The sequence below is a fragment of the Episyrphus balteatus genome, chromosome 1 (genome assembly GCF_945859705.1).
Source record: "Episyrphus balteatus chromosome 1, idEpiBalt1.1, whole genome shotgun sequence".
Classification (NCBI taxonomy): Eukaryota; Metazoa; Arthropoda; class Insecta; order Diptera; family Syrphidae; genus Episyrphus; species Episyrphus balteatus.
The window spans coordinates 175,560,919-175,574,196 of record NC_079134.1 but is presented as its reverse complement, the minus strand read 5'-3'; the positions used below and the strand labels follow the sequence as shown (position 1 = coordinate 175,574,196).

General features: G+C 28.1%; 1 protein-coding gene across 4 annotated transcripts in view; it reads right to left on the bottom strand.

Moving 5' to 3' along the window:
* Positions 1-13,278, bottom strand: part of LOC129914811 (aquaporin AQPAn.G) — a 64,584-nt gene that overhangs the window by 27,305 nt on the left and 24,001 nt on the right. For 2 of the 4 annotated variants that reach the window (XM_055994217.1, XM_055994244.1), the window contains exon 2: positions 8,018-8,047. The exons of the other annotated variants lie outside the window; for them this stretch is intronic. In XM_055994217.1, coding sequence (XP_055850192.1) covers positions 8,018-8,047 — 30 coding nt within the window. The remainder of the gene's footprint in view (positions 1-8,017; positions 8,048-13,278) is intronic. 4 annotated transcript variants of the gene reach the window in all.

Here is a 13,278-nt window from a genome sequence, read left to right as displayed (position 1 = left end):
GAATTTTTTTGACTTCGGATTCGAGTTCTGAAAAGTATATTTTGGTTCCGGCAACAAAAAAAAAGTTTAATTTTGTAAACCAGTGTTATTTATGGTGTTTGGAACAAATATAAATTATACTTTTTGCCTGTATGTTCACTATTTTTAACCATTTTTTTGCTGTAACGCAAATAAATACAATGATCTGATCTGGTGAAACTAAAACACGGCTATTGTTGACAAAGTTATGAGTTTTCAACTATATAAAATGTATTCCAATCCTAATAATATTACACATATCGGCGCCGTAAAGCAAAATTGTTCTAAGCCACAAAAAGCAAATTTTACAGCGGACGATTTTTAAGTTTCAAGTGTCAGATTGGTTTAATTATCTGCTCGTTTGCCATTCAATTTATGTTTTTTATAAAGTTTGTTCTTTTCTCTTGAATAAAATATACAAGTTTACCTCATTAGTAAGTGCATACTATTTTTAAATATTTTTTAAAACTAAAAACCTAATATTGGACATAGAACAATTCCTATACAAGTGCGTTTTTTCCTTTAATAAAAAGTGGCCTTAGAACAAAAAATGGGGACTTAGAACAATCAAGAAAACTCTGGCTCATTTTCAAAAGCTACTTCCCTGTTTTTATTGTTCTATGTCCCACTAAATTATTCTGCGGAATGAAATTTTTTTGACAAAAACGGTTTTTGAAATTCGGAAAAAGCACCCTCAAATTAGTAAAACTGCATCGTTAACTCATTTTCGGTAAAAAGTGGATTTAGAACAATTTTGCTTTACGCCGACGATATGTATTTAAAAATTAAAAATATTTAACATTGCTTTTCCAGGAAGGAATATGTACAATCTATGCTACCCTGCGTTACCATGTGAAAACAAATTCAAAGTTACTGTAGTTAAATTAAATTATAAACTTCATTTAGTTTAACTTGTTGTAACTTTTTAAATAAATGGTACCAATTGGCCAGGGGGGAATAAGCTCTAGACAAATTAGTAGTTTCAAATAAAGTCACTAAAAGAGGTGTAATTTTTTATTGCGTTACTACTGAGTAAGAAGAGATAAAAATATAGACAACATTTTGTAACTGTTATTGTTATACCTACGTTAGGGTTGCCAGATATATTTTGACGAAACTAGTAATCGAGATGTAAAATCCCGGACTTTCCCGGACAAATAAGGACGCAAAAAAGAGTACAAAACTAGGACAAAAGGAATGCATAGTTTTATAAAAGCAAAAAAAAGCGGAACAATCTTTTCAAAATTTAACTAAAAATCACATCTTTAACCCTTGTTCCCGTAGCATTTTTTTCTTATTTTTTTCACAAAAAAATAAAAGTAAAAATTTTAGCCAATATTACAAAAGTTTGAATGTCGTTACAGTAAAAAATTTAAAATTCCATTAAAATCCTATTGCTCAAAATTTTAAACGATTTAGAGCCAATTTTTCAATCTTCTGATAAAAGGTCAGTTAACTGTTCGACGAATAAAGTTATTAGGCTCATAAACAATCGGATAAAAACATTGAATTTTTCAATCAAGAATAATATATTCTACAGAATAAAGCGAAACACAAAGTGAAAAAAAGTTTAAAAAGTAAACAAAAGTACAAAAAAACAAAAACATTGATGTGACATTTAAAAATTTAAATTATTTGAAAAATAAGAAACTTTTTTTCACTTTGTGTTTCTATGTAGTTCAGGCTTAACAAAAAAAAAATTGTCAAATTCAAAAATATTTAAAATAAAACGTCATTTTTATTCATGATTGTTTTTGTTTTCTTGTGTTCCACTGTATTTTTTCAAAATTCTTTCAAAACAGCTTTGACAACTGACAATTTATTTTTTTTGAGTTTATTCCTTAGAATAATTTTTATTCGTCTCTGAAAGAAGCAGATAGTTTTATTCTAAGGAATAAGCTATATCTGCTTGTTGAAAAATTGATTTTTTCTCTATTTTTTCAAAATGACTGTTTAACTGACTATTGAAAAATTGGCCCTTAGTTAAATGCTAATAGAATTTTTAGTAAGTTACTATTTAAGTTAAGAAATGGTCTTTTTGACTTAGCAACTTACTTACGCGGCCTTATATTTTTCTTAAACGTTTAAAATTTTGCTACTTGAGTCTTACAATAAGGTACCTACTGTAATAGATAATATAATTTAAATAAAACTCAGGCTTCAAAAGAGTACAATCCCGGACAATTGATAGAAACTATCCCGGACGTCCCCCACACAGCCAAAAAAGAGTACATGTCCGGGAAAACCCGGACGCATGGCAACCCTAACCTACGTATAGGAAGGTTGTCTGCTTATAGTTTTACAATATGATTTAATATTTACAACTGCGTTACTGTTCCATTGTTCATATCTCTACTTATATCACAATGAACCCATGAGAATCAAAGTGAGTCGGGTATTTGCCTAACAGCTACTTTTATCTACTGTTCCATTGCGTTACCATTAAGAATAAATTGCACGACTGGGGTCGCACGTACTTGCTCTTATGCTAAAAGTAACTCTAATGTTTAAGGGGGGAAATCCCTCTGGACGACACCTTTTTCAATATTTTTTTATGAAAAACTGAAAGCACTTATTGAAATTTGGAAAAAGACAAGATATTACTGACATTATTAAGTATTGAAAAAATTTTTTTTGAAATGAAAAAATAACAAAATGGCGGCTCTGGAGCCTTTCAAAGTTGACGCCTCTAGTTTACGCCGTGCAATGCACAGGTCCAGGAAATCATCTTAAATCAAAAAGGAAATTTTTTTCCGTTAGATGATATTAGTACGCATTGCATGAACCTAAATTTATTTTTTTAAATGAAAAATAAAAATTAGAAATAAAAAAAAAACGAAAAAAACATGTTTTTTTTTACAAAGAAGTAGTTAAAAAAAATATTTATTGTACAGATTTTATTCAACTTTTAGGTTCATGTTGTGGCCAATAAGTTAAGGAGTAATTTGCTTCAAATTTCAAGTCGATAGCTTCATTAGTTTTTGAGTTACATTGCACGGCGCGGAAAAAAACTAGTTTCGAAAAAAATGCGTTTAAAGTTTTCGTTTTCGTACTATGGTAGGTTCGGAGCGCATTGGTTTCGGGACTATCTAGGCACTTTTGAGGCTTTATTTAAGGCTAAGACCACTGAAAATAGTTTCTTCGATTGATAAATAAATTTATTACGCAAAAAAAAAATAATGCAAAAATAAAAAATTCCAGAGGGATTTCCCCCCTTAAGCTTTTTATTCAAGAAACACCGTTTTAAATTATGATTTACAAAAAACCAAGTATGCCATTTTATTACTTGCAAAAAAAGATACTTTTAGAAAAAAATTTTCCAAAATCGTTAGAGCCGTTTTTAAAAAAAAATAATTTTTTTTATATAACAAATTTCTAACATTTTTCAAAAAAAAAATGGTATGCCATTTTGAAGAAATAATTAATTTACACATAAAAACGGAATTTCAAAATTTTTCACAATCCCGTTTTAAAAAAATTGATTTTTCAAGAAAAAATTTTTTAAAAATCCAAAATGCACTTTTTGAAAATTTCCTAAAATTTTAATATTACCTTTATCTAAACGCTTTTGCATAAAAATTTTCGTTGAAATCGGGTTAATTTTGTACGAGATATTCAGAAACCAAAAAAACCGTTCTATGACAGGTACCGTTAATAACGGTACAAAAAATATTTTTTTTATTTCAAAAGTTGGCTCTTATGTGTAATACCACACAAAAATTTTAATCAAAATCGTTAGAGCAGTTTTTGAAAAAAGTTAACTTTTCTATTTCCGTTATATGGCAGGTACCGTTAGTTTTGGTCGTAAAAAAAAATTTCAATTTTCCTTCTAGGGAATCACCAAAAACTGCTAACTATCAAGTTTGAAGAAAATTACTTCACTCGTTTAGGCTGTAGCTCGAGGTATATACAGACAGACAGACAGAATTGCCGGACCCACTTTTTTGGCATTCTCCATCATCGTAATGTCATGTAAAATTGTTATCAAAGTTCGAGTTCGATTTTTTTACGAATCCTAAACTTGCCCTATAGTACTTATATCGCAAGTAAAAAATTTGTAAAGCAGTTTTTTTATATCTGTTTTTAAGTTGTTAAATTCAACAAATTGCATTTCATTATCACTGCGTTACTTTATGTTGCCTATATTTTATAGCATTTTTGACTATATTAAGGCTTTCTGATTATTTAAAAATGTATTTATTTCAAATAAATCTATTTGTCATCACCAGGGATAGGATGTTGTGGAATTTGCCTTTTTTTCTTGCTTAATCCTACGACATTATAGATTAAAAACAAACACGTTTCACGTCCCCCTCGTGCCAAATATATGTATTTTATTTTGCCTTTTTTTGCCTTTTCTTTCGTTATTGCCTTTTCTCCTGTTATTGCCTTTTTTTTGCCTTTTCCTATGTTTTTTATCTTTTTAGCGTCTTTAAAGTAATGCCTACACACAAAACACTCAAATATACAAACAAAAAGATAATATAATCAGCCCTATCGAGGTATCCGTTCGGAGAAATTTTCTATCGAGGTATCCGTTCCGATTGACATATCGGAGAATCTTCCGATGAAACTAGGCGATGAAGTGTGTTCAACAAAGATTTTTTGACAGTTGTGCTTTGAATTTCATCGGAAATTCTCCGACATGAAATAGTTGCGGAATATTTTAAGAAAAGTGGAATTTCACAGAAAGAAATATAAAAATGGAAATAGCAAGAGAGGTTGGTTGAAATTAAGAAGACTTGAGCATCACAAGGATTTTTATTTATTGAATAAATCGCGCTGACACATGTGTCAAATGAATGCGATTGTATACTTTATTTTTTTGTTCAGAAGTGGATACCTTGAAAGATATGTAAGTTCCGATCGGAACGGGCCATCGTTTCTCCGAACGGATACCTCGATAGGCCTGAATATCCATATTTAGTATTCACTAATTATCCCACACAAACAAATTCGAGTGAAAAGATCTACCTATGCAACTTGTTTGTCTGCTATTGCTACCATTTATTGCCTTCTACGTTCTATTGCGCGGCCGGCAACCGACACGTTCAAAAGCTAACTACTCAAACTAACTTACGCCTAGTACGCAGCTGAAGCGAAACGAAAAATTTTGAAGTCTCCATAGTCAATAGCGAACATATTAAAGAAAAAATACCACAAATAAAAAAATTCAAGAAAAAACATAAAAAAATAATAATACAGTAAAATAAGGAGAAAAAAGGGGTAAATCTCGGGATGAATGTTAGTAGAAATTTTTTTTGCTCAATATCTTCCTTTTGCCATTCTATAACATATCTCAAAAGTCTAGAAAAATCTCATGTCCGCTTGTCGCGATTTCAAGGTCAAATCGCGAAATGGAGATTTTCAAAATTAGCAAAAATAGGCTATGGTATTATATACACATATGATACATGATTTCAAGGTATTTTTTAATGCTGATTCCAAAAAATCTAAAATTAAGACAATCTGACGTCTCTGGAAAAAGTTATACCTGTTTTTCATCTGTCAACTCATATTATTATAACAGTTGCAAACTTACTGCCGAAAAACCCTTAAAAGTTATGGTAGATGAACCAAATTTAGCATGAAGATTTTAAAATCCATCATTATTAAAAATCAAAACAATCCATTACAAAAAATATATATACCTACGAAATAATGGTATTTTTTGATGGAGGGGCAAATTTTAGAATATGCACTAAAGAAGATTCTTTTTCATCTTAGGAATAAGTGCAAATAGGCTAATTTTTTCATTTTAATCTTTGTTTGGATATTCTTTAACTACCCTCAAAAATCTAAAAAAATCTCATGTCCGCAAGTCCTAATTTCCTTGGTTTGAAAATAAGGTGCAGATTTTAAAAAATTGGAAAACTACACTTCAGATATTTGTGTCAGATCAACATGAATAAGGTGCATTACTTTTCAGGGATGGTCAGGTTGACTTGTTTGTGAATTTTGTTGGAATTAGTGTTAAAAAATACCTTTAAATCATGTCGCTTATGTTGGTATACATATAAAAATTTAAACTTTTCTTATTAATTTTTTAAAATCTGCACCTTATTTTCAAACCAAGAAAATTAGGACTTGCGAACATGAGATTTTTTTAGATTTTTGAGGGTAGTTAAAGTATATCCAAACAAAGATTAAAATGAAAAAATTAGCCTATTTGCACTTATTCCTAAGATGAACAAGAATCTTCTTTAGTGCATATCCTAACATTTGCCCCTCCATCAAAAAATACCATTATTTCGTAGGTATATATATATTTTGTAATGGATTGTTTTGATTTTTAATAATGATGGATTCTAAAATCTTCATGCAAAATTTGGTTCATCTACCATAACTTTTAAGGGTTTTTCGGCAGTAAGTTTGCAACTGTTATAATAATATGAGTTGACAGATGAAAAACAGGTATAACTTTTTCCAGAGACGTCAGATTGTCTTGATTTTAGATTTTTTGGAGTCAGCATTAAAAAATACCTTGAAATCATGTATCATATGTGTATATCCTACCATAGCCTATTTTTGCTAATTTTGAAAATCTCCATTTCGCGATATGACCTTGAAATCGCGACAAGCGGACATGAGATTTTTCTAGACTTTTGAGATATGTTATAGAATGGCAAAAGGAAGAAATTGAGCTAAAAAAATTTCTACTAACATTCATTCCGAGGTTAAACCCTTATTTAACTGGATTATAAGTCTTAAAGCAAAAACAAAACAAATTTAATTTCGTTCAAAATTTCGTGAAAATTTCGTATGGAAAATTTTGTATGGAAAATTTCGTTTCGCTTCAGCTGCGTACTAGGATTTACTCAATTTACAATATTCATGTATGCATATCGTCGCCCTAGTATTTAAGTGCCGTATACGGCATTTTTTGATTTTTAGTTAATATATACATAGTTAAAATTTATTTTTTCTACATACATGTAATTGGACATCTGAAATTCGTTTAGTATTTAAAATATTTAAATTTTTGTCCAAAATGAGTTTGCCGTATACGCCATGAAAATCAGAAGTTTCTTTTGTTCATACACGTTTGTACGTCAAAAAAAACATCGTCGTTTGTACGTCAAAAAAAAAACATCGACGTATGTATGTCAAAACAATTCTCAAAATTTTCATAAATTGCATATCTCAGCAACGAAAAAAGATAGAAAAAAAGAATAACTGATTTGAAAACAACACCCTCGAAAACAAAGTGCTTTAATTCGGCTCAACTCGTTTCTACAGATGTAGAGAATTCTTTCAGCCCCTTTAAAGTACTCTTAAGGGACAATCACAGGCGCTTGTTACCTGAAATTTTAAAAAAACATCATGATTGTTCAAATTACTACAATTAATTTTTATATTTCATTTTTTCTCTCAATAAATGCCTTTTTATGCCTTTTTGGGAGTTTTGTTTTGCCTTTTTTTTAAGTTTTTAGGTCCACAAGATCCTATCCCTGGTCATCACAAGTCGAAACTTTAATATAAACTATTTTTTTGCAACTTTTCCTAGGTTTGTAGAAAAGTTGATGTTTGCAATTTCTGATAATAAAACGATATAAGCATATTATTTAAAATAATTATTTTTATGATTTAACTTTATGAAAGGCTAACGTTGTTGCCTTAGTTTAAAATTTACTTATTAGGGAGCTTTATTATATGATTTTATAAATAAAATTGAAATTTTTAGTAAAGTATTTTATTTCTATTGCTTTGTGCATAAACTCATAAATATGGAAATAACATTCAAAACATAACTGCAATTTTAATAGTATTACAAATTAAAGTAAACCTAACCATTCTATATCAACAAAAAAAAAAAATATTGATACAAATTTCAAATTTTTTTTTCATAATTCACTGCCCTATTTCGGCATCAGTTAATTTCTACGGGTAACTTAGCTTAGAAGTTGAGGGATCATTAACTTAGCTTAGAGACAAATTAGAATTAAATTTTTAATTTAAATCGAATCTATCATTAAATTTTCTTATTGAGTAATCTTACGGTTTGTTTCTGCCAAAGGACTTGCAGTATCTGTTAAAAAGAAAAAGAAATATTATTTAATTAAAAATTGCTTCTATTCTGGGACAGAAAACAATTTATTAACTCTATAGTTCTTATAAACACCAACAATAGAAATACATAAAGCGAACCAGCTATTTTTCTTAATTAACATTCCAAAAAAAACATAATTTATGTACAACATGATTACAGCTTATATAGTTTTAAATTAATTATTATTGTTTATATCATTTCCAAATATGCAAATCAGTACTCAAATTTCACCAAATACATTTGTAATATTCTAATTATTTGCTTGCTAATTTATCGCATTTTTATAGAAAATTTGCTTGATGAGTAAAGTAAACACAGCTGGAAAAATATAATAATTTTTATGATACTTTAAAGCCAATTAGCTCGCATCATTAGTTCGTGCCTTAATGGATGTGTAGACAAATAAAATTGTTGACTTTGTTTGAAAATATTTCAGCAATAAAAAAAAATCTAAAAACTTTTCTTAAAATTATAATTGTGAGAACGTGTCTGAATGCTAAATATTTTAATTTTTTGTAATTCGAGAAATTCAAATCAGAACTACTAAAGGAAGCTACAAAAACTCAATAGAAACTGGCAATAAATCATCTTTCTATTAACAAACGGTTAGTATTATATCTCGTTTTTTTGTAACGATTTACTATTTCATATTTAGGTAATATTTAAGGGCATGTTTTGAATTTGAAGAAAAAATTGGGATTTGTTTAAGCAAATACAGTTCAAAGTGCTAAAACTATTTTTAGAATCAAAATAACGGTACCTGCAATTAGACAAATATGGGCTATACTTGCAGAATATTGAAAAGCAAAAATTTAAAATAGAACAGGAAAAGTAGCAGAATTAAAAAAAAAAACTGAATTTTCGTTAAAAAAGTAGAATTTTGAAAACCAGAATTTTCAAGTCGGAATTTTGACCCACTCCCTTTTTTTAATATTCTTTTTGTGTCGAATAAAAGTTTCATAAGAATGGTATAAAATTAATTAAAAAACAGACTTCTTATATTCATACAAGAATATTATTTAAAAAATTTTTGTCATTAAATTCTAAACATAAAATGAAAAAGAAAAATTGTTACTTAAAATAATTTAAATATGATAAAGTAAAAGTGAATAAATGCATCTAGAATTTTTTCTCAAATATTTCCTTGGTCGAAAGTGGTTCTAAAAATTTGTGTTTTTATTCACTTTTACTTTATCATATTTTTAGTTTATTACTAAATTATTATTTTTAAATTATTTTAAGAAAAAATTTTCGTTTAGAATTTAACGACAAAAATTATTAAAATAATTTTAGATTTTGCTTCCCAATCTGAAGATGGGAATTGTTATTCCCTAAAACGTTCATTATTAATAAATTATATTGTTGTATGAGTATAAGAGGTCAGTCTTTTATTTAATTTTATTGAGACTCATACAGTTCCAGCGTGTATTTTTAAGTATAATGGTATCAAAATTTTTTTTTAATGTTGAAAATTTGTATTTATTTTTACCTTACCTTTTTTTCTAATTCTCTTAGTTGCGACTCTCACAAGTAGAATTTTTACAAGGAGCAGGGAATTTTATGATTTTTGTGTGAAAGGCTCGACTTTTATGGGAAGTCGACTGTAGTTAAAATTTCGTCTTAAAATATAAACAACAAGTACATTTTTTTTTAAAGAAAAGCTTTCCAAAACAATTTTTTTTTATTAGTTTGAAGAATTGTATTTATATAGTCTCCCTCCATGTTCAGTATTAAAGTAAAAAGTAAAATAAACATTTAAATCGCTGCATCGTAGTAATAAAGTAAAAGTTATTTTGGGGTTTTTCCTAGCAAGGTGATTATTCTAATCACATACCTAATAAGTTCTTAAATAAAAATTATAAAAATTTTAAATGTATGCAAACCACAAAAAAAAAAAACAATTAGCAATCAATTTTTCACTGCCATCAATATGACAACTATAATCAGTGTATTATTCAATCTGACAAATAATATGAACATTTTGTTAAATCTTAAAACTAAGATTTGATAATAATCCAGTCAAATAAGGGTTTAACCTCGGTATGAATGTTAGTAGAAATTTTTTTTGCTCAATATCTTCCTTTTGCCATTCTATAACATATCTCAAAAGTCTAGAAAAATCTCATGTCCGCTTGTCGCGATTTCAAGGTCAAATCGCGAAATGGAGATTTTCAAAATTAGCAAAAATAGGCTATGGTATTATATACACATATGATACATGATTTCAAGGTATTTTTTAATGCTGATTCCAAAAAATCTAAAATCAAAACAATCTGACGTCTCTGGAAAAAGTTATACCTGTTTTTCATCTGTCAACTCATATTATTATAACAGTTGCAAACTTACTGCCGAAAAACCCTTAAAAGTTATGGTAGATGGACCAAATTTTGCATGAAGATTTTAGAATCCATCATTATTAAAAATCAAAACAATCCATTACAAAAAAATATACACCTACGAAATAATGGTATTTTTTGATGGAGGGGCAAATTTTAGGATATGCACTAAAGAAGATTCTTGTTCATCTTAGGAATAAGTGCTAATAGGCTATTTTTTTCATTTTAATCTTTGTTTGGATATTCTTTAATTACCCTCAAAAATCTAAAAAAAAAATCTCATGTCCGCAAGTCCTAATTTTCTTGGTTTGAAGATAAGGTGCAGATTTTAAAAAATTGAAAAACTACACTTCAGATATTTGTGTCAGATCAACATGAATAGGGTGCATTACTTTTCAGGGATGGTCTTGTTGACTTGTTTGTGGGTTTTGTTGGAATAAGTGTTAAAAAAAACCTTTAAATCATGTCGCTTATGTTGGTATACATATAAAAATTTAAACTTTTCTTATTAATTTTTTAAAATCTGCACCTTATTTTCAAACCAAGAAAATTAGGACTTGCGGACATGAGATTTTTTTAGATTTTTGAGGGTAGTTAAAGAATATCCAAACAAAGATTAAAATGAAAAAATTAGCCTACTAGCACTTATTCCTAAGATGAACAAGAATCTTCTTTAGTGCATATCCTAAAATTTGCCCCTCCATCAAAAAATACCATTATTTCGTAGGTGTATATTTTTTTGTAATGGATTGTTTTGATTTTTAATAATGATGGATTCTAAAATCTTCATGCAAAATTTGGTCCATCTACCATAACTTTTAAGGGTTTTTCGGCAGTAAGTTTGCAACTGTTATAATAATATGAGTTGACAGATGAAAAACAGGTATAACTTTTTCCAGAGACGTCAGATTGTTTTGATTTTAGATGTTTTGGAATCAGAATTAAAAAATACCTTGAAATCATGTATCATATGTGTATATACTACCATAGCCTATTTTTGCTAATTTTGAAAATCTCCATTTCGCGATATGACGTTGAAATCGCGACAAGCGGACATGAGATTTTTCTAGACTTTTGAGATATGTTGTAGAATGGCAAAAGGAAGATATTGAGCAAAAAAATTGTCTACTAACATTCATTCCGAGATTTACCCCTTTTTTCTCCTTATTTGACTGTATTATAATTGATTTTTATATTTTACATTTAAGTCTTTAATTTGTGATACTTTAATGTTCAAAACATTTTTGATTAATTTCACTAAATTTTTGGGGAAGTCCAAATTTCAAACAAAAAGAATTCCCACAACATTTTTAATTTTATTTATTATTCTATCACTTTAAATAAAGTTGATTTATTAATATTTGTTGTCTATCAATAAACATTTCTGCTTTATTTTTGTCCAATTAAAATGTCAAATCAGATATCTCACAAAGTAATGATCAATGCAAACCGCAGCTTAAGCTTATTTCTTCTTCTTTGATATGCAAATTCATAACATTCGTATATTTTGGCACACTTCTTCCACAAATCGAATTCAGCTTAGCCTAGAATTTGAACAAGTCAAACAAGAATTTTTATAGGTAGATTGAATTTTAACATCAAGCTTGGTTCTAAAGGTCTCCATACACTGTCATATTTCTTTACTCAAGAAATGTTATATTTTGCAAAAATTTGTCGTGTCTTCTACGATACATAAATTTTCAACATTTAATTTTTATCCAACAACTAAATTCCAATTGGAAAAATAAATTTAAAACATTTCAGATTATAGTTTTCAAAGCCAATTTTATAGGTACATATCATTTTGGTAAAAATTCAAAAAAAGTTGCAAAAACGCCTTTAAATTTTAACCACAAAAATTTATTAAAATAATGTGTCAAAATTTTCATTGAACACATATTGATGCTTTTAAAGTCTTATTTGCTTTTAAAAAGTCACCATCATAACATCAATCTATCATTGATTTTTTTTGTTCGATTAATCATCGATGTGTTACAAAAAAAAAGTTAAATGATTATAATCATGAAAATATTAAATCAAATAACAAAACCAGTTTTATATTGAAATTATGAGTTTATTTATTGTTTTATTTGCCCACCTGTAGGTAGGTTAGTTTAGGTAGGTATAGACATGAATTTCATTCATTAATTCAAATCGAAGACTCGACTACGTTGAAAATAAACATTGAAGAAGATTTAAAGAAATAGAAAGTGATGTCTTGAACTTTGCTATTCTCCCATAGGCGAGTGTTTGTTTTGCGAAATACAACAACACAAAAGATAACAAATGTTGTCGAGAAGGATTAATACTCACCTATAATTTTATTTAAGCAGAGAATTTTATTATAGTTAAGAATAGAATCGGATTAATTTACTGGGTCACACGGTGGAACACATTTAGCGGGTTATTCCACAAAATGTTGCGTGTCAGCAACAAAAAAGAGATTTATTTGCCAAGTAAACAATTTTTGTAAATGACGAATTTATTAAAATCAAAATATCATCTTTTGATTAATTGTGTTGTTTTCAAAGACAAATAATGGAGAATTGGAAATTAATTGAGTAGAAATGTGAATTTAATTCAAAATCTGAAAAACCTTGAATAATGAACTTTATAATTGCAGTAATTATTATCTTTAACAAGATTAACTAAAAATTAAAATTTTTATTTAAATTTTATTTCATTAATCAGTTTTGTTTTAAATCTATCAGATAATTATGCTGATTTATTAAACAAAATAAAAATTAAAGGTGTTGTAAATCTATTATACAGGGTGTCCCAAAAGTAATGGATCAAACGAAATATGCTGATAGGCAAACTTTAGGGCTCTCAGAATTTAGTAACTTGTTCATCCCAAATCCTTACGGTTTTCAA